Source organism: Sphaeramia orbicularis, chromosome 5, assembly GCF_902148855.1.
Source record: "Sphaeramia orbicularis chromosome 5, fSphaOr1.1, whole genome shotgun sequence".
Classification (NCBI taxonomy): Eukaryota; Metazoa; Chordata; class Actinopteri; order Kurtiformes; family Apogonidae; genus Sphaeramia; species Sphaeramia orbicularis.
The window spans coordinates 1114210-1136882 of NC_043961.1; the positions used below are offsets into that span (position 1 = coordinate 1114210).

The following is a 22673-nucleotide window of genomic DNA, read 5'->3' on the forward strand; positions in this document are numbered from 1 at the left end:
CTGTGTTTCTGTTATTGGGGTCAAACTATGGAACCAGTTGAAGGATGAAGTGAAACTGTGTAGCTCGCTGTCGAGTTTTAAAAAAGCTTTAAGTTGTCCAACTCTCAAGGTTATGAAAAAAAAAAAAAAAAAAAAAAGATTTCAAAGTGACTTAAGAAACTGAATGTTGACTAATTTGTGTTAATGTTTTATCTGCTGCCACTTCAGGTGTGGAGTTGGAGGAAGGATGGAGAAGGAGAAGCAGAAATAAACCTCTGACTTCAGCTTCTGCCTTTTTCAGTTACCAGTTGTGTTCATTTTAGGTTTGTTGTTTTTTTTTTTTTATATGTATGTGTTTTTGTACATAACTGAAATAAAGTATTCATTCATTCATCCATTCACAGATGCTCAGTTTTGTTAAAGTTATACCAGATCGCAGCATGGACATGACCTCAGAGTTTGAAAACAGCTCGACCTCAGAAATGTTGTCCGGTGTCCGTCCTCATCTTGATGCTCAGTGTCTTATTCTAAACCTGCACTAGCTTCGCTTTAATCTCAGTCTGGTTTCTTACTGTCCAGTGTGTATTCTATCACAAAATCGCTGCTGCTCGCCGGTAAGTTGTGTCTCCAGCTGACGTTAGCATTGTGACTGTTACAAACCACCGTCAGATTCCAGATCTCCCACCCAGTGGTCACTACACAGGGTCAGGGGTTAGGAGGAGGGGGTAGAGAAGGCACAGTTATAACAACCACACACAGGCCTCTGATGTAGAGGTAGATGATGTCAATTTAATGTGTTCATGGACTGAAAATTCACCCGTAATGAGGATTTTTCAGCTCATGAATCCCTGAAGCTAATGGAGAAAAACTAGCTCAAAAGTCTCTTAATCAACATCCACTTAATTAAATAAATAAAAGTCTGGATTCTCACTTCCTGACCAGGAGGATAGTTGGCGGCTACATCCCAATATTCTGAAGTAAATTCCCACTTTTTAAGAGCAGGTAGAGCACAGCTTATCAGAATGTAGCCCTGATGTAGCTTCCTGTTTCGTCAGGTGGGAGAAGGCAATCATCTGTCACCTCTAGAGGAAGTAAAAACCACAACGGGACAACAGCATGTACCCAACACACTCTGATCAGTACGCTTCGGCGTCACCAGCACCCGCGGCCTGGACGTAGTGGTCGTAGTAGTAGCAGTAGTAGTAGTAGTAGTGGAAGTAGTAGTGGAAGTAGTGGAAGTAGTGGAAGTAGTAGTAGTAGGAGGAGGAGAAGGAGGAGTCTCTGTCGGAGGCTCGGCAGTTGTTGCAGTACTAATGGTTGTAGGAGCGATGGTGGTAGGAGGAAGAGGAGCGAGAGGAGGAGGAGTAGGAGTGAAAGCTGAAGCCAAGGACGCGTCGGTAAGTTCGACTACAAGAGGAGGAGGAGGAGAAAGCAGAGGGTTAAAGACACAAGGCAGCAGGAGTCCATGAGAAGAGAGACAGACAGGAGGAGGAGGAGGAGGAGAGGGAGGGGGAGGAAGTGGAGGAGGAGGAGGAGAGGGAGGAGAGGGAGGGGAGGAGGAGGAGAAAGCAGAGGGTTAAAGACACAAGGCAGCAGGAGTCCAAGAGAAGAGAGACAGACAGGAGGAGGAGGAGGAGGAGGAGAGGGAGGGGGAGGAAGTGGAGGAGGAGGAGGAGGAGAGGGAGGAGAGGGAGGGGAGGAGGAGGAGAAAGCAGAGGGTTAAAGACACAAGGCAGCAGGAGTCGACAAGAACAGAGACAAACAGAAGGAGGAAGAAGAGAAGGAGAAGGAAGTGGAGGAGGAAAAGGAGGAAGAGAGGAAGAAAAGGAAGGGGGGGGGGCAGGGGGTTAAAGACACAAGGCAGCAGGAGTCGATGAGAACAGAGACAAACATGAGGAGGAGGAGGAGGAGGTCCTCCACAGCAGTGACCATAAATACATGAGCCTGAAGAACCGACTCTTCATGACACAAAACAATCAGTATTTTAAGCAGAGCTGCAGCTATTAATTATTTTTGCAATCGACTAATCTATCAATTACTTTCTTTGATTCAATTAAACGATTATTTGAATAGGTAAAAAAAAAAGGAAAAATGTGAAAAAGCCTCGTCTGGAAATGACAAACAACTGAACCAGCTGAACAAAAACAACCACAAAAAGTAAAAAAGTAAAAGGATATATTAAAAAAAAAATCTATATAGAAATAACAACAGTATAAAAGTATTTAGATATAAACAACAAATAAGTCCAATCACATCTACAATCAATATGTCAGTGCACTCTTCAGCACATTTGGATCCATGTCATGTAAGAAGTTATTTTCTTTCTCATTCATGATTCAGTCTGACATTTCCAGGTTCAGATCAGACTTGCATACTTCCACAAGTTTCTTTTTCTTTCATTTTGCTTCATCAAACATCAGCTCAGACCAGTTCAGACTTTTTCCCTTAATTGAACAGCTGTTACTCTGGCGCCCCCTTATGGGGAACAGGAGCATCTCTTGCCACTATTCTCACTCTTCCTGCACCTTTAAAGCAGGCCTGTCAAACCCATGTTAGTTCAGTTTCACATTCAGCCCAAACTGATCTGCAGTGGGCCGGACCAGTAAAACAACAGCATAATAACCTGGAAATAATGAGGACTCCAAATTTTTCTCTTTGTTTTAGTGCAATCAAAATTAAATTATGAAAATATGTACATTTACAAACTATCCAAACAAAAATGATGTGAATAATCTGAAAAAACTGAAATTTCTTGAGAAAAATAAGTGCAATTTTAACAATATTACACTTCAACATACCATTTAAACATGTGCATTATGGATTGGATCTACAAAGGCACAAAATATTTAATAACAGGAAGTATAATGTTAAAATATTACTTACAAAATTTCAGGTTTTTCACATTTCATTGTTAAAGGATAGTTTGTAAATGTTCATATTTTCATAATTTAATGTAAGTTTTTACAGTAAAACAAAGAAAAATATGGAGCTGTCCTTATTTATAGGTGTAATATAATATTATGTTTTTCGCAATAAACTAAGAACAATTGGAGTCATTATTTATCGGTTATTATGCTGTTATAATTTGAGTTGAGCTCACATTGTCCTGTATGTGGAACCTGAACTAAAATGAGTTCCACATCCTTGACTGTTGACATCTGAAGCGTCATTTTTACAAATTCATCCCGCGGGCCAGATTGGAACCTTTGGCAGGCTGGATTTGGCCCCCGGGCCTTATGTTTGACACCCCTGCTTTAAATGGAGGTGATGTTCAGCAGGTACAGGGTCTGATACCCCCCCCCCCAACCCCAGGCATCATGCTTGTATCACCAGGCTGATGACAAGCACAAACAGGCAGAGATGAAACTGAGGTGTGTTGGAGTCATTACAGCCCAGTTAATGTGGTTCTGGTTCAGCCCAAAAGCATTGAAGCCCCCTTACCTGAACGCCCCCCCCTCCCCCTCCCCCCCCCCCTCCCCCTCCCCCCCCCCCACCCGGCCCAGTGAACAGAGGGAATGGATGATGAAGGTGTGACTTTAGAAAAAGCTCATAAGCGACAGGATGAGGCCAGTGAGTGGTGAGTGGGCGGAGCCAGCAGTCAGCTGATGGGCTGCATCATGTTGTGCACATGACCCCCCCCCCCCCCCCCCGGATAAACAGCAGCACCATCATGACATTCAGTTAGTGACAGTACACGACGGCGGTGAAAGGAGCGACACCATGAACTGAAGGACGACGATGAGGAGAAAGAAAAGACAAACAGAAACAGAAAACCAGAGCAGGACAGACCAAAGAAACGAAAAGAAAAAACTGAAGTTTTACATAATTATTTTTTCATACATATTCAGTGTTTTTATTACTTTTACAATATTGGTTAAAACCTTTTCCTTTTATACTTTAGCTGTGAAACAAAATATTTCAAAGTACATTTCAGATTTTTTTTCTATCCTCTGTGAAGTGGTAATAATTTTAGAATGTTTTATTTAGATTTTATTAGTAGAATACTTACATTTTATTTTTTATTCATAATATCTTTGATTTATACTTATATTTTACTCATATTTAACATAATAAAGCCAGTTAACCTTGTAACAACCAATGACGTAATCATTTTAGCCATTTTACATGCATTAAATGTTAAAATGTTTTAGCCACTAATGTAATAATATTTTACCAGTAGTGTAATAAGTTATCTACATTTTCAGTGGGTATTTTTTAAATGTTCTTATGTTTTTGGCTCAATCATTTTATTACATTAATTTTAGCTACAAGGCTTTTTTTCATCAATATCAATGAGACACTTCTGAAGTTTAATTAATAATTTTATTGATTTTAATTACTCTTGTTCATAACTGCTTTTACTTTTTTTTTTTTTTTTTAACTCTGTACAACTGCAGTAATTGGTTTGATGCTTTTGCTTCTTTGTGTCTGTATTTTATTGTACAGGCATTTAACATTTTACAATAGTCGATGATTTTGGTCACTGGTGGATGTTTGGGTCTTTATGGGTTACAATTGAAGAAAATAATCAATATAATAATAAAAGAAATATTATTATTATCAGTCATTTTTATAATGATAATTTATGATAATAATAAATAATACTTTAAATAATCTTTTTATAATAAAAAAGAATCAATAGCTGCAGCTCTACCCTGTATGAATGTGGTTCCACCAGGGCTAGTTTGGTGCCCCCTGTTGGCCATTATAAAAACCAAAGGGAGGTTTAGTGGACTTAAACTGAGGCACAAAGTGGACTGAACTGCAGGATGTGACTGAGTGAACAGATACTGTATAAAGACAGACATGGAGGAGGAGGAGGAGGATGGAGGATGAGGAAGGTGGAGGATGATGAAGGTGGAGGGGAAGGCAACAGGCAGAAACACTGCGTCTCATTCCCCATTACCTAGACCTGTAGCATCTGTAAAGTTCTCTGTCAATGAAAAGAACAGAGAGAAACAGCAGGGACACAAGTAAGAAGGACAGAGGGACAACAGGAAGGACATTTTGTCTCACTCATGGTTTTAGTCACATGACCCTGGAGGTAAAAACACACACCACACGTTTTCAACATCGGACACAGAGCGAAGCCTCGTCTATGCATCGATAATAAAACACAGATGTGATCAGTTTGGGACACGGTGATCCATCTGCAGCATTTAATTACTAAAAAAAAAAAAAAAATGCTAAAACTTAAAGGTCTCATAAAATTTCCGACAGCTCGGATATTATTTAAAGCAAAAAACAAATTACTACCGGCAGATATTCCAAAATTATTCAGAGAAAGGGACAGGGGTTCTGAATTAAGAGGACCAGTTCATTAAAAAAACAAACCTTTATAAAAGTTAATGTGTTTTAATATGTGAGTAAATGATGGAACAGATTAACAAACGTCCAAACATCAGCCAAATTAAAAACAGATGGTTTACACACAGTGTATGTGTACGAGTACTACCACATTTAGGCTACTGTTTGTTTGTGCTCACTTGAATTATTTATTTTGTTATTTATTCATTTTGTGTTATCTTCAAAAACGTGTTTATGTATTTTTGTAAGTTTGCATAGATGTGTATGTATGTATGTGTATTTTTGTGAAAAATGAGCATTGCAACTAACAGTTTACAAAAGACGTTCACACTTCCTCCCACTCCTTTTCCATTATGCAAATCAACTCATTATATGTGGTCATAAGTTTTCATGAAATCTGTTTTATTTCCACCCATTATGGTCATATTATTTTGTTATTGCATATTTGATCTAAACTGAACTAGTCCATGGTCTGTTTATTTCACATTAAAGCTGTTATTGTTTTGTTATCGTAAAAGTGCTGCTAATATTAACCTTATGACTCCTATGGTATAATAGAAGTCTTGTGGTTTGGTTAACACAGTATCTTCTGACATAAAACTTAACATAAATGTGTTCAGATTCATCCAGTCTCCATAGACTGTCACTTCTGAGGACAATAAATCTATTTGTATGTGTCTGAGCTTTGATAATGTTGAAGGTTGTATCTTTGTTACATTGTTCAAACAAATGAACACAAAACAAACTCCTGGTTTTACCATGAGTGTCTGACAGCGCATTAAAACAATAACTAGCTGGAGGCTAATCTGTCTCTTCATAGACATTAACTACACACTATAGTCAGTACTTAGTGTTCACAGAACATCTGGTTGATCCCAAACCTTCAAAACCAGAGTTACAGGTTACACTGTAAAATAAAATACTGCATAAACTGTAAATATCTTCTCAGACTGTAGTCACATTGCACTGCAGATCAGTGCCTCCATCTAGTGGTGAAAAGAGAAAATGCAACCACACTGTTTTTCTACAACTGTTAAAGTCAGTGGGTCATACATAGAATAGACTGTATCTGGTCTAAATTTTGCAGAAACCACTGCATGGAACTGACATATTTTCAGTAAATTTAATGCTATTTGTTACAGTGAGAATCACATTTCTTACTCACTTGCGTTTTTATAATTTACTACTTGAGGAATAAACAGCAGTATAGTACGGAATGTTTTCAGTTATTTTCCTGTATTTTTTTTTTCACTAGTCTCACTTTCATCTCTAATCCAACAGAAAATTTAAAGAAAAACACTTCAGTTGAGTTTTAAAACGCTCTTCAACTTCAACTGAAATTGAGGTTAAAACATCCCACAAATATGTGAAAACCAGAACAACCTGTATGAACAGACACCACTACAGACACTCTGGTAGAATCTAGACCAGTGGAGTTCAGCTCAGACTGTTTGGATTATTTATTGACATGACACAGATCTGTTTTAAACTTTAACCCCTTCACTCCCACCAGATCAGGAGCCATTTCATATTAAATATATTCAAGATTCTACAGCAAAACTTTTGTCAATCTAGACATGTTATACCTTGTTGAAAAGATTAGATTCTGCAAATTGTATTTTTATTTTATTTTACAGTATTCCTGAACAACTAAACATAATTAAAAACAATCACCTGTAGAGTGATCGAAGCTAATGGGGCTAATGCTAATGCTAATGTAGTTCAGGTTGTATTTTATCCACAAACTAAAACAGGATATATTCTGAAACTAGAGCTTATTACCTTTAAATGAGGCGTCACTAATTAATTTTGTCCTTGGAAATTGGTAAATAAGAGAAAATTACCACAAAATAGGTGGAAGGAGCAGGTTAAACTGACCTTTGCAGCGCTTTAGACGTCAATGTGAAACAAACAAGAGTGACCTTTAAGTTCATCTGCAGCCACATTTTGAGGCAATAAACCATTAAAAACATATTTATATATTTATATACATATACACGTAGGTTAATTGTCCTTGACCTCTGTGCTGATATGGGTCGAGTTGGTCCATGAGCCTCTTCGGTGAAAACTCTCTGCTTCTAATGCGCTAATGCTAACCACTAATGCTAGTGCTATGTGCTGTGTGTATTATGGGTAAAATGCAGAGATCAAATTTCCCCATGAGGATATGACAAAGTTAACCTTTAACCTTTTGACTTGGGTAGGACACAAATACAGACAGCGCAATGATAAAAGCTACTGGGGTTACGAAGATTGTATTAGCATACATTGTTTCCGTTTACCACAATAGTCATAAAACATGATGCTAAGCTAATGACTGCACAGTGTAACAGTGTTGTTTATTTGCACAAAAAAAATCCAAAGTCGAGGTTAAAGAGGGGAGTGTAAACCTGGTCAAGACTCGAGAAAAGAAGTTAAAATAGGTTTGTAGTTTCGGAAACATAACTACACTTGTTACATTGATCAGTGGGTCGTTTCATGGTGAATTCTTATTGGTTGATAAGCAGATGTAAGTCAAGCCAAACCCAACCAGGACTGTGAACCAGTTTTCACAGTGGAACATTGAATAAACGTGTACACACCAGGCGTCAGGGTTTAAACACTCACCCTCATTGGCGAAGTGTGGCGACTCCTCGGCGAACACCTCCCCCGCCCCCACCTGGGTGAGCGCCGACAGGTAGAACTTGTATCGAGCCGATCGGTCCGGCAGGCGGAGGGTGAAGTCGGTGACGTTGGGGAGGAACGTCTCTAAAATGGGCCGACCCACCCTGGACCCGTTCACTGCAGACACACACACACACCAGAATACTGCAGGTCAGCTCAGAGTCAGCACCATAAACATGTCACCCAGTTTAGAATGAGGTACAGAACATGAGGCACAATAATTATCCACACCACTGCAAAAAATGTACCAGCAATCAACCGTTTGAACAGTGCGACTACAATAAGAGTCACAATCTGGGGGGAGATGCTCATATTGGTGTTATTTTTGCAAACGTCTGAACCAAACAAACAGAAATTGCTAACTGCTAATGCTAATGCTAGGTACTGTGTGTGTATTATGGCTGAATTGCAAAGACTGAATTTCCCAACAAAGAAAATAGAGCAAGTTCACCTTTATATCAGTGGAATTTGTTTTAAAGACCAGGCTAGTCCCTATGTTTTTACATGAGGCTTTTAGAGACTACTGACAGCAAAGAAGCACAAAAATTATCCACACTACTGCAAAAAATGTGCAAAAAAACTCCTCTGTTTTAATACTGTGACTACAATAAGAGGCACGATTTGGGGAGAGATGCTCATGTTGATGTTATTTTTGCTGAGGTCTGAACCAATCCAATAAAAATAGCTAATGCTAATGCTAATGCTAGATACTGTGAGTGTATTATGGGTAAAATGCAGAGACAGACTTTAGCAGTAGGAATAATAAAGAGAGTTAACTTTTAACCTTTATACCAGTGGAATATGAGACTAGTCTCCAGATGAGTTGATAAGTTTTATTGGAACAGAATCAAAATGTAATTTCAACAACGTGGATCGTTGCACCTTCACTGACCTCAACTGAAAAAGGGATTGACCGTAGTTTTGTCTGTCGAAAAAAATCTGTAAAAATAGAGACAGACCATTTTTCTCTTTGGTCTGACATGTTTCAGGTCTATCATAAACTTGCAGAGGCCATACTGGAAATTTACCGCTTAATTATAAACCCCATTTTCTACAGAATGTGTCCTGGGGTTAGGGTCTAATGTACAAATGTTCCTTCAAACAGAGATTTCACCTAAACGTTCCAGTGTCCCACAGCGGTACAGTGGATTGGGTTGTGAAGGTTCTGACTGGATCTTTCAGTGTCTTACCTGTCTGGTATTTGAGCTGGTATCCGATCAGCATGCCGTTGGGCTCCAGAGGTTTGTCCCATTCCAGGTGTAAGGTGTCAAAACTCCTTCGGTTAATCCTGAAGAATCTGGGAGCATCCGGCACTGAACAGAACGACAGAAAACAGATGAAACGCAATGAGCTCCACTGGTGAGTCCTGGTTTATGAGGGTTCAGGTCAGACCTGGACCTCCAGACCTCACAGAATCCACCTTTTCCACCAAACCAGATCTGGATCTTGACCCGGTTTTATTCAGAGTTCTGGTACCTCTGGTGAACCTGTCCACGTTTCAGATTTCCATAAACATTTTAACTGTTTCTCCACGTTTTGAGTCTCATCTTGTTTCTTTACTGCTTGTTTTTGGTGTTGAGTGAAACACCAAGTCTTTTTACTAGTTTAGCTTTTTTTCTGGTGGTATATTCTACTTTTTTTCCATTGAAACTAAGGAGACAGACCTAAAACTAGCCCTGGGTTTCATCTGCAAATAGGGTTGCCAACCGTCCCTTGAAAAAAGGAATCGTCCCGTATTTAGAAACAGAAGTACACGTCCAGTTTTCAGCTGAAAAGGGACACACTTTTTCACACACACAAAAAAGGCAAAATAAACTCACCAAGGCGGCAAATGGGTCGGCCGGCCCTGCCAACGAGGTGTCCCTTTGTTTTTTCCAGGGAGTTGGCAACCATGTCTACAAACCACTGAACTCATTTCACTTCTGGTTTCTCAGGCTACATTCACCTCAACACATTTGTCTTTGTTACCTCCACCAGGAGGTACTGTGATCGCTTTGCTTTGTGTGTTTGCATGTGTGGGTGTTTGTTTGTTTGTTTGTTTGTTAGCAAGATAACTCAAAAAGTTATGGATGGATTTTCAGGAAATTTTCAGGAAATGTTGATACTGGCACAAGGAAGAAATGATTAAATTTTGGTGGTGGTGGGGGAGTCAGATCTGTCTGGCGGAGGTCTGCACTCTCCAAGTGCTTTTCTTGTTTCAAATGTACTCAGGACAGTTTTCTACATTTTCTTTAATTGTCCACATTACTCAGGTTTTCTCCTCCTAAAAACAGAGACCTTTGGAAATGCTACTGACTCTAGTAGGTCAGGACCTCACCTACAGTCGATGCTTTTAAAACTTGTATAAAAGCCCCATTTTTATTCTTTGGCTTTTAAACCAGACTGAGTATTGACATTTTGGTATTTTATTTATTTATTTCACTTCACTTTGTTTTATTTTACTTGTGTAGATTTTATTCTCTATTTTGTTATTTCTGTTCCTGCTCTGAATCTGTATAGCACTTTGGTCAGCATCTGTTTTAAAATGTGCTTTATAAAGAAAATTAACTTGACTAGTAGTTTGTTATCTCCATTGTTGCGTTGTAATGTAGACAAAAAGAAAAGGAGACTTTAGGAAACAATGACTCATGTTCTCGACCCTTAATTTACTGAGTCTTTACTGAATTACACGTCAGATCATCTGCTTTTTATCTTAACAGCTGATGTTATTTGAGGAACCTATGATGATTTCCACCTCCTGTCAATCATCAGTTTACATTTTCTTTATATTCTCATTATTAAACACCTTCTTAAAATTAAGTACTTTGAGTTACAGCATTATTCTCCATCATATATGATCTACAGCTAGACTGATTCACTGATTTGGCTGATTAATTAGGACAGACAGGACATTTTATAAACTATTGGTATCTGTAAAATTTACCCCTGATAGCGGCCCAGTGGCTAATATCAGACTTTTCAACTGGAATTACTGAATTTCTGTGAAATTAATAATAATCAATAAAAATAACACCTACAATTAGTCTAGAATTTCTTGCTCACGTCCAGATTTACTCATTTATTTTTCAGGTATTTGTGACTTTGACTCAATCAGCTTCAACATGAACTTGAGTCTAATTAAGCAAAAAACAAACAAACAAAAAAACAGTTAATTTCCAAAAAGAATTATCGGATGCTAGTATATTGCCAAAAAAAAAAAAAACCCTGAAAGTGTTGTTAGTAAATCAGCATTTAGAAGATAACCATCAACAATTCAAGAGGAAGTCTATGATTTCCAGGTTCTGAACAGATTTATTTGAACTTAAAGTGTATTAAATGGTTCTAAATTAAATGTGTGCGTGGTACGTGGTCCACATTAGTATAAAACAGCAGATCCAGAGTCAGTGTTCAGCAGCGTTGGCCTCCTCACCTCCCTCCTTGGTGCTGAATGCCACTGTGTTACTGGGCGGACTCTCATAGCGACTGTTTGCAACGACCATGAACATCTTGTACTGAGAGAACGGAACCAGGTCGCTGAGGATCCCAGTCGGGTCGGCGGCGGTGCTGAAGAACCCTTTGGTTTTCCTCTCCTTAGTGAAAGTCAAACCCGGAACCAGACTGGACTCACGCCAGTAGTAGAGCTGAGAAGAAACGAAAAGAAACAAGTGAATAAATGAGGAATGATGTAGACGACGAACCATTAAAAATGAAAAACGTTCAGCTGGACGTCGACACAAAATAAAGTAATGATTATTTTCACCTTCCATTGATCTGTCAACTGTACACTCCATTAATTGATGAGGTGTTTGACTTAAAAACTGTCAGAACTTTGTGAAAAATGACGATCAAGATGATGTTCAGTTAATGTTACAAGAGGAAAAAAAATGAAAATATTCACATTTAACAAACTCTTGAAAATGTGACTAATATATTACAAAACCGTCCCATTTACAGCATATGACCTGGTATTTAAAAAAAACAAAACAAAAAAAAATTAACAAAAATTAACAAATAAATAAAGAGGATGAATAAGATCTTGAAAAAATGAACAAATAAAAACAACATAATCAACAAAATGAGCAGAAAATTAAAAAAATAAAACAACTTGTGAGTGTCCAATTTGAAAAGAATCATGTGACTAGTGTCCCAGAAATAGGTTGGACAAAAATTTAAAGTGGAAATTGTCAGAAATTTGCAAAAAATCTGAGAAATAGGATGGACAGAAATCTCAGATGGACTGACGGATGGAGGGACAGACAGAATTCCTGGTATGACAATAAAAACCCCGCCCACCCCAGACAAAAACAACAAAAATGATAAAAATAATGAATAAATGGACCAAATTTAACTAAAACTGAATACTGAAAAATGGGCAAAAATTAATAAAAAACTAAGTAAAAACAATACAACAAAAATCAAAATCCCTACAATAATTAAAAATCAAAATGAACAAAAAAATAACGTAAAAGCAAAAAAAATAATAAAGAAAATGAATAAAAGTCACTGAAAAAATGAACAAAATTGAATAAACCTGAACTAAAAAATCATCTGACCTGATGCCTCTGGTCAGTCAGTCTCTCATATCTGATATTTATTTTATTATTAATTAACTTCCATTGATTTGGTGAAAATGACATTTCAGGTCTAGACTCAAACTGACAGATCGATTATTGATTAATAGTGAATAAAGAGCGGACAGGTCCAGGTCTGCAGTCCAGTCCATCTCACCCTGTACTCCTTGAATTCTCCCAGGACAGAGTTCATGTCCACAGGTTTCCAGTGGACGTTGGCCTTGGTGCTGTCCACCTTCGACACCCGGAGGTCAGTGGGGGAGTCTGTGGGTTCTGGAGACAGGAAATGGAAATAATGTCAGCGTCTGGACCTGCTCATGTTGGAGAAACACAGGTACCTCCAGCCCTAATCTGGATAAATGGGCTCTAGACTAGCTGGTTAGCATTAGCATTAGCATGTTAACCTTTTCTGTCTTTCTTTAGGACCCCCATCAGCTGTACCATAGCTACAGCTATTCCTCCTGGGGTCCTTACAATAATCTTTACAACTTGTCAATGTGAATAACATACAATCTAATCATACAAAACAATTTTCACATACAACATAACATACAAAAAAAAAAAAACCAGACAAAAATACAGACAGGACTGCTCCTTTAGGTCAGCAGCGGTACAGTATATACACTACATATATTCAATTAACCCAGATATCAGTCATTTAGAGTCAATAGATGTTTCTTAACTGATTTCTTAAATTTCATTTTATACTTTTCTTGTGTGATGTGTTCCAGTCGTTTGTTCCATTCGTGCATAGTTCTGTTTATTACCATTCTTTTCATTGCATTTGTTCTTGTTTGGGTCTGTGTAAAATTCCCTCTGGTTGTCTGTTTGGTTGCATAGCTCTGTCTATCTGAACTAAAACAAACATTTTTGTACAAAATGGATGTTTTTTTGTTCTAATAATATTTCTAAAAAAAAACAGTAATGAATAAAGTCATCTTTTTTTGACAGACTTCAGTACATATTCACTGACATAACATCAAAACTGTAACGTCTTCACAAACTATTGATTATTTCTGTTCTTTTGTGACTTTCTGAAAACTATAAAAATTACAAATTGCTCCTTTAATGTCCAGATTTGGTCTATGCTGCTGATTCCAGACCTGGTTCCTGGACTTACTGTCCTCTCCAGAGTATCCAATGACCATGTTGGACTCCGGTCCTGGTCCGAACTCATTCCTGGCCTGGATTTTGATCTCATAAGGCACGTAGGTTTCAGTGTTGTGGACCACGTGTTTGGATCCCACCGTGGTCACATTGTTCCACTCGTCTCCAGAGTCCTTCCGCCGCCACCAGACGCTGTAGTGGAGGTTAGCGCCGTTTCGCTCCAGGTCGAGCAGAGGCTGGAGGAAAAAAAAAGTTTACAGTATATGATTAGATTAAGATGCCTAATTTTCCTGGGGTCCACAAAAAAACTTAGATTTTAACAGTAAACCATAAATAATAAAATGACAAAAAATAAAATAAGAAAAACTCCTCTCAATATTTAACATCTATATAGTATCAAAACAAAAAAGGACCCTTAGATACATGAACTGATGATTTACAGTTTTATTTGTCATTTAATTTTAATTTAAATGTTCAACCACACTTAAATTCCCAACCACATTTTTTCATCATCAATCCAAAAGACCTTCTGAACTCTGACAGCAAAAATGAATGAACACTAAGTAAAAATAATACAAAAAAAACCCCAATAATTAAAATCCCTATAATAATCCAAAAAAAAGAACAAAAAAAAAAGTAAGGATGAACAAAATAATAGAGAAATTTAACAAAAATTGAGTAAAACTGAGCTAAAAATCCATCTGACCTGATGCTTCTGGTCGATCAGTGCCTCATATCGGATATTTATTTTATTATTAATCATTTATTGAGTCTGTGAAAATCAGGGACTCGTGAATAAATAGTATAACAGCAGAATGAACAGACTCACATCACCTCCAGTCAGTGAATATGTGTCTTTATCAGTCAGTTTAGAAGTTTATACGTCACACATTCGTACCTCCCATGTGATCTCCATGTTGTCCTTCCTGGAGCCCCATCCTCGTAGACCTCTAGGAATGGAATCTGGAGCTAAAAGAACAAAAACCACCACACAACAGATAAAACTGAGTCTGAATGGAGTGTATGTTGTTTGAGTGATGAGTTCAATGACATTAAAAAAAGACTGGATCAAATGAACAAAATGAAGAAAACAATCAACTGAATGAACAAAATGAACAAAAACTCAATAAAATCCGTCATCTGATCCCAATCTTTTGCTGAAAGACCTAATCTGAACACAACAGTTGTCTGTATTTACTCACAGATTAGCGAAACTCCAGCTAATTAACATGTTTCTTTTTCTGTTCAGGTATAAATAATGTTAGCGTTTGTGGATGTGAATGTGGGGTTCACCTGCTCCGCTGGTCTTGTATCGTGGTGAAGGTCGGCTCGGTTCACTCCTGCCCACGGCGTTGATGGCGATGACCCTGAACTGGTAGTTGACGAAGGGAACGAGCTGAAGGATGACGGAGTTGAGATCTCCGGGGTAAGTGAACAGGTCACGCCAAACGCCCGGTTCCCAGTGGTCCTCCTCAAACTGGACCAGGAACTCTGTAGAGAACCACGTAAACAGAAGATACTAGCTAAACTATGAGCCTCACCAGGACTGAGAAGAATTTTATCTGTGAATAAATGATGAGCAACACTAACTAGACAGCAAATGTAGGGAGAATAACAGGGGCACCAGAATCGAGCCCTGAGGGACGCCACACAAGCTTTCAATCAGAAGAGAATGCTTTTCAGAAACTAACTGAAGAAAAAGACGTAGTTTACCAGCGTTTTACAACCAAGATGAGCAAGCTGGACCATGAACGTGTTGTGGGTCATCTTTCCTTGTCTGTCTTTTTGTTGTTGCTATTATTAGCATTTCTAACTATTCCTATTAAACAGGTTTTGAGAGCGTTAATATATAACAAATGATAACATAAGTATTGTCAGTGTTTCGTGTAGAGGAGGCGGAGTTAGAGTGTGACTGACGGGTGACGGGGCTCCTGTGGTCATTTCCAGGGATCCAGGTGAGGCGGACGCTCCGGGCCGCCGGGTCTGACAGGTCCAGGTCCATGGGCGGGTCCGGACGGTCTGGACACAGGAAGTGACGGAGACTTAGAGATGGAAAACAGGAATATGCAAATATGCAACACGCAGATGCAGACGGAGGCGTGCAGCGGTGAAACAAAACAGGAAGTGACGACGGCGAATCAGGGCTAATTCAGGTAAAATGAGGTTATTAAAAAGACGAAGAAGAGAAAAAACCCAGAAAAGTAGGTTATTATTGTGCATATTCTCAGACTGAAGTCACAAATTTACAAAAATAAAACTGACAAATAGGAATTTAGAAAGAAAGGTTATTTTTACATAAATGTCAGAAAATTCAACGTTTTTCTCACATATTTATGACTTTCTAGTTCCTGAGAATATTCCACTTTAAAATTTACATTTATATTCAAAGGAGAAAAAATATTTGAGTTTTTTCAAATATATTTTTTACTTTAAATATTTTTTTTCCTCCAAAATTGATCAATTTAATACAAAATTTGAGTTGTTTTTCCAGAATTTGCATTTTTTTCCCCTGATAACTTATTTACTTTAAGACAATTTTCCTCACAAATGTATGAATTTAATGTAATTTAAAAAGAATATTTAAGTTGTCTCTCCTAAATTTTTAGATTTTTTTGAATATATTTTTGACTTTTTCCAAATTCATAGAATATTCTAAGGCAATGCACCCGTCTATTGGTATTTCATAAATATGACATAGTGTGTCTTTTGTTTCTTCACTGAATCCAATGAGCATTTTTAATATTGTGCTTTCTCATAAATTTGTGAGTTTTTCTTCTTATAAACTGGGACATTCTGATTTTTTTTCTCATAACATCACCTCTTCCGTCTGTTTTAGACTGAAATTAAACCTAATTCACCAACGTAGACAAAAATGAACTCAACAAAAAGGACATGCATTTGTATTAAATAATTTTTCATTACAAACAAAAACACACACACAAAAAACATTCCTTTTTAACTGAGACTTGGTGAAAAATAAGAAGTGAAGAAAAAGTCATACAGAGAGAACATCAGACGATTAAAATCACAAGATAAATCAGAACAGTCAGATTTGTGGACGATCTGTGAGTTACCTGGAGGTAAGGCACTAGACACTGAGGGGTTGAGGGAGGCTTCCTCTGTGGGCGGGGTCAGGGACAGGAAGTGGGTGTAAAGGTTAGAGGTCACAGATTAGACTACAGCAGCAGGGAGCACAGTTATTCGCATGAGATTTAGTAGAAAAACACATTCATTCAGCCTCGGTTCGAGCCCGTCATCGTCACTTTTATTCACATTTGAGATTTGAGCATTGATATGATGTGAGCCGCAGACACCGATGAGATTTATTCTGTCATATTTGATGTTTTACCTCCTGTTTATGGAATAATGCGTCTAATCCAGGTACATCTACGTCCTCACTCTACCTCATTTATATGAAGTCAGTCCCGATCCGACTAATGTGGACTCATCCGCTGCTGAAAATAGTCCCGAATGTATAGTATTTTAGGTTGTCATCAAGCTTTTTCAAAAATAAATATTGAAGTAAGGTTGTATGAGATACTTATCCAACACAGCTAGAAAAATCCTACTAAACTACAACATAAGTGCACAATATCATAGATTTTTTATTTTAATATTTTCATTGCTTATCTTGCTATCAGACGCCCAATCTATGACTGTTACTCTTCTCAAAGACGCAAAAATGTTCAGAAAATCAGCTTGTTTTCAATACTGGTTGACATTTATGATTAAATTCTTTGCTATAAAATATAAAATAACTATATTATAATTATAATAACTATAACTATGTTTATTTCTATTCATCCTTTTATTTTGTGGCACTGAAGAGGGTAAGCTCTACCCAGTTTCATTGTATAGCCATTATATAATGACAATAATTCTATTCTATTCTATTCTATTCTATTCTATTCTATTCTATTCTATTCTATTCTATTCTATTCTATTCTAAAACCTGTCAAACTAACCAATCAAACCAGCGTTAGACTACCAACTCCTATTTTCAATGTGATAAAATTGCTGTTTTTGTCCTTTTCCTCTGGTGGCTTCAAGAAGAGTTTCAGAGCTTCTGAATTAGAGATCGATCAGTTCATTGATTTGACTGATTTGTGATGATTCAGAAACAATATATATATAAAAAACATCTGAACATGAGGCTAATCTTCAGCTTCTAAACTAAAATGATGGACTTTGGAAATAAAAGATTAAAAATAAATATCACACATTAAATTTGCTTGATTTTCAACTCAATAATTATCCAATTTATGTTCAAATCAAATGATAATCAGATGAATAGTCTCTCTCTTCAGGTGACATTCCCACCTCCTTTAAAGGCTGTTTTTGCGTCTTCACTCAAACAGACACCAATAAACAAATTCTACCTTTAATTCTCAACTTCACTTCAACGACTCACATCTTTTCATCGATGCAAAAATCTCAAATTTCCCACAGTAGTAATGCATGAGGCTCAAACCGAAAAACAGCAGCTTGTTGACTACATGACTCCAGTCTGTCAGTATCCACATGCAAAATGAACCAGAGTAAGTAGCAGGTGAAGCTGAACTACAGATTTAGTCCAATGAAGTTTTCAAACATGCATGATTTCATGTTAAGGTGAAGCTGTAAAATATTCAGAGAAAAGCTGAAAACATTTACAGTGAAAGTCTAATTCAGAACATCTAGAAAACACAAAAATACATGAAACAAAGAGAAAAGACCAAGAAGAGTATGATATATCTGTGATATAAATGCTTATTTTAGTGTTGAATAAGTAAAAACAGGGACTAAAACCAAACATTTAACTGATGGTTCATTAATAATGTTATGTTTTACATACAGAATACAAAAAATAATCAGGCCAGATTTACTAAGGTTTAATACAGTTTAGATTTAAAAGGAAACTCCAGTGGAGATTTGTGGCTGTAAAGTCCGTTCTGGAAACATGTGGACAGTTAATTCAACATAGTGACGTTTACTGAGTCGAATGTGTCATTAATTAAAGTCAACAAATGTTCAGGAGGATCAAAGAAAATCTGAGGTTTAATAAAAACACTAAAGCTTCAGGTCGTCCTTTGGTCTGGTCTGGTTTTATCTGTTCTGGTCCAGTTCGGTTTGGTCCAGATGCACTTGGACAAAACACAGTGAGACGGGCTGAGGATGAGTCCTGTTTGATCTGGTTCTGTCTGGCCAGTTCTGGTCTGGTCTGTTCTGGTCTGGTCCGGTTCGGTCCGGTCCAGATGTGGGTGTACGTAACACAGTGAGGCGGGCTGAGTCCTGTTTGATCTGGTTCTGTCTGGTCGGTTCTGATCTGGTCTGGTCTGGTCTGATTTTGTTTAGTCTGGGCTGGTCTGGTCTAGTCTGGTCTGGCCCAGTCCGGTCCAGATGTGGGTGTACCTAACACAGTGAGGCGGGCTGAGGCTGAGTCCTGTTTGATCTGGTTCTGTCTGGTCGGTTCTGATCTGGTCTGTTTTTTTTTTGTAGTCTGGGCTGGTCTGGTCTGGCCCAGTCCGGTCCAGATGTGGGTGTACCTAACACAGTGAGGCGGGCTGAGGCTGAGTCCTGGTCTATTTCAGATTTGACGGTACACATGTACGTTCCCTCGTCGCCCTCGTTGACGTTGGGGATGGTCAACGACTCCTCGTCCTTCCTCAACCTGGAACGAACACCAGCGTTATCAGTACTACAGAGTACTACAGAGTAATAGAGTACTACAGAGTACTTCTGCAGTACTAGTACTGCTTCATGAAGTTTAATCCTACTTAGCCACATCAGAGTAATTGTACTTTTTCCTCCATTTATTTAACAGCTTATTATTTTATTATGTCATCAATTCATTGATTTAGATGATTAATGATGATTTTAAACCTATCAGTATCAGCTGAACTTGACTCTGATTGTGGCTGAAGGATTATATTCAGCTTCTCAACTGAAACTGTAGACTTTGACTGAAAAAAAATTCATTAAAAAAAAAAAAAATCACACCTGGAATCAAAAAATTATTTTACACTTAGACTGATGTTCAGTTTAATGGTTTAAAATTTCTATTAAAATGAAAAATAGTTTCATTCCAGCAATGCAAAACAAGTTAAAAGACAATTGTTCTAATTATTATTTAATATTGGAATACATTGAGGTGGAGGCCTCATTTGTAATATAACCAAGAAAATACTAGAAATTAGAGATAAAATGACAAATATCTAACAAATATCATTAGAAAGTTATTCCACTTTGTAATAAAAGTAAAACAAGTAAAACCAGTTTAAATATAAATATAAATCATTAAATGAGTTGAAACTAGAACAATTATTGGTAAAATTGAAAATATGAATCATTCTACAGATACAAATGATGCATCCTTATGCTTTTTCTGCTGCTGTTTTATGTTTTAGGTTCACAACAAAACTAGACTTTCTGATTTTCAGATTTTCGATCAGTGGAAGCAGGTGGTCTTTGCAGCAGAATTAAATTACTTGAGTGTTTTATGGGCGTTGATATTGATATTCAGTAATGCAATCATGTATGGAGGTCAAAGGTTCTAACATATTGAGTTTTTAATCGAGACTGACGACAATAAGCCCTAAATCCTGATAGACGGTGTATTCTGATGACATCATTGTGGCGTTGTGGTCATGTGACCTGTGCTTTGTGGTCCCTGTTGCGTTACCTCCAGCCCATGTGCAGAGGTTTGTCGTCCTTGGTCCAGGCCACGGTGACGCTCAGGCTGGGGTCGGACGTCACCTTACAGTCGAACCGAACCGTGGAGCCCCTCACCGCCGACCGGTGCTCCGGGGCCCGGACGATCCGGGTTTTCTCTGAGGTGGATCGACGACAAACACACAAGGACAACGTGAACAGGGACGGTAGACCAAGGGTCGGGGGGTCGGGGGGTCGGGGGTCAGGGGTCACGGTGAACCCGGAAACATCAGCAGATAAAGAAAAGGCACCAGAGACGATCCGACTGTTTGGCACCAGGAAGGAAACCAGTCACACATTTCATTAAACACAGAACCACGATGAAGAACTGTGGGATAACAGAGACCGGTCCCACAGTCTGGACCTGGACCTGGACCTGGGTCTCTGAACATCTGACCCAGAAGACAACCACAGTCTCAGTTCATCACATGAAGCTCAGAGTTAATCCACAAAACACTGACTTCCATTTAACCATCCAGTATCCAGGTGAGCATATTATGCACACTTTGTACTTCATGTTATAAAAGCTCATTTTATTTTTTAACAGTTTGCATTTGGTCGGAATTCAAAAGTTGTTTATTTTTGCATGATCTTTTAAAATTCTAACCCAGCCACTAAACTCAGCACATTATTAACAATGGAAAATTACTCATCACTAGCACCCTTCACTGAAGTGAGTAAAAAATGCACATGCAACATGTGACAAAATCTGCACAAAAATAATAATGCATATAAACGAATGTTGCTGTTAATCACTGACATAAGCCAGGATGAAAAAAAAATAAAAAAATCTAATTTTTATGTGATAGTTTTTTTTTTTTTAGTTTTTTTTTTAATGAATTTTGCATTAAAAATATGTCTTGTTTATATTACAAACATGTAATTTAAAGGGTTAAAAAACATGACAGTTATTGAATATTAGGTATTTTTGTTTATGATTCAAATTGTTCAAATTTTAAAAAAAGTTGAAAACAAACTATATGAAAAAAATTCTGACATGGCCACGGCACTGCACAGATCACACACTTCTGGTGCTTATGAACGGCGTCTCTTGAGGATGTTAATGCTCCTCAAACTCATTCCTATAAATAATAAAAACAGTGTTTTGTGGGAAATAAACTCAAAGCTTTTCATTCAGTAGGAGCCGATCGTTAACATACATCATAATAGTGCAGAGTAACTTCCGTTTCCACCTTTGAACATCCACCGTTCTCATGGATCTTCAGGTTTGTGTTTAATGTCTGAAGTGGAACATCTTCTCATGTTATTATTGAACAGAATCACTCTGGTTCTGGTTCCACTGAGACCCAAACCCTGATCCCACTGACCCGGTGGATGTTAAAAGGTGAAGATAAACATGTGAGCCCAGGGTGATGCCTGACCTTTGACCTCCAGGCGGACCTGGTTCTCCGCCGTGCCCAGGATGCTGTTGGCGACGCAGGTGTAGGTTCCCTCGTCCTCGGTCCGGGCCCGTTTGATCTCCAGGGTTCCGTTGATGTGGGCCCGGTACTGTCCCCCATCCAGACCGCTGCCCTGGCCGTTCTTAAACCTGGACACGGGACGGAAACGCGTCTGAATACACGACGACAAACAAAAACCCCACAAAAACCCACAGAGACGGAACGTGCTGACGCTCACCATCGGAGCTCCGGTAGAGGAGAACCGAAGAACGGACAGTCCAACAGGGTCCGGTTGTTCTCGATCACTTTAATCAGCTGGTTTTTTGGACCCAGCATCCGCGGAGGCATGTCTGCACCGAGAAGAACGAAAGATGAGGAAGAAATAGAGTATAATCACATCTGCAACGCCGGAGTTTTATTCTGTCAAGAAAGAGTCAAATCTGATTTACTTTGGTTCATTCATTCATTCATTCATTCATTATCTGAACCCGCTTTATCCTCACTAGGGTCACGGGGGTTCAGTTAATAAAGTGTAAAATTAAGACTTAGAAAACAATTCAATGAAGGTTCATCTACTTTCTTACCCAGAAATTATGCAATTTTTTTTCGTACTTTTTTTTAACATTTAAATGTGTTTGGTCCAGATCTATATAAACACTAGACATGTAAACAGACTAAAAACAGTATCTTCTATGACATAACGTGCACTTGTGTCTAGTTTTCTGTAGTTTTGTACTGAGTAAAAACCACACTAAGGCTCACAGATCATCAAATAATATTTATAATTATCACAGTAAACGTCAGATTATTATTACTTTCCTGTTTAAAGGTTAGAAACTGATGGTTAGTTTTGTTTTTCATTTATTCGCACAAGATGCAACAAGTGAAAATGAATGTAAAAATGCGAAAAGATGAAAATGTAAAAATGAAAGTGACCTAGAGGAGTCTCTGGAAACGGAACAAGACCAGGATAAAA

At 38.0% G+C, this 22673-nt stretch overlaps 1 protein-coding gene across 8 annotated transcripts in view; it reads right to left on the reverse strand.

Annotated features, from left to right (window-relative positions):
* The window catches only part of nfasca (neurofascin homolog (chicken) a), a 93031-nt gene that overhangs the window by 31833 nt on the left and 38525 nt on the right, over window positions 1–22673 (reverse strand). For 4 of the 8 annotated variants that reach the window (XM_030134925.1, XM_030134923.1, XM_030134924.1 and 1 more), the window contains 12 exons: window positions 21936–22047; window positions 21680–21846; window positions 20269–20416; window positions 19133–19257; window positions 15525–15626; window positions 14901–15098; window positions 14506–14576; window positions 13621–13843; window positions 12658–12773; window positions 11360–11570; window positions 9141–9263; window positions 7894–8067 (listed from right to left, as the gene is read on the reverse strand). In XM_030134925.1, the coding sequence (XP_029990785.1) occupies window positions 7894–8067; window positions 9141–9263; window positions 11360–11570; window positions 12658–12773; window positions 13621–13843; window positions 14506–14576; window positions 14901–15098; window positions 15525–15626; window positions 19133–19257; window positions 20269–20416; window positions 21680–21846; window positions 21936–22047 (1770 nt within the window). Of the gene's footprint in view, window positions 1–551; window positions 675–1101; window positions 1387–4885; window positions 4913–7893; window positions 8068–9140; window positions 9264–11359; window positions 11571–12657; window positions 12774–13620; window positions 13844–14505; window positions 14577–14900; window positions 15099–15524; window positions 15627–16681; window positions 16727–19132; window positions 19258–20268; window positions 20417–21679; window positions 21847–21935; window positions 22048–22673 lie in introns of all 8 variants that reach the window. The other 4 variants (XM_030134920.1, XM_030134919.1, XM_030134917.1 and 1 more) reach the window with 3 other exon arrangements.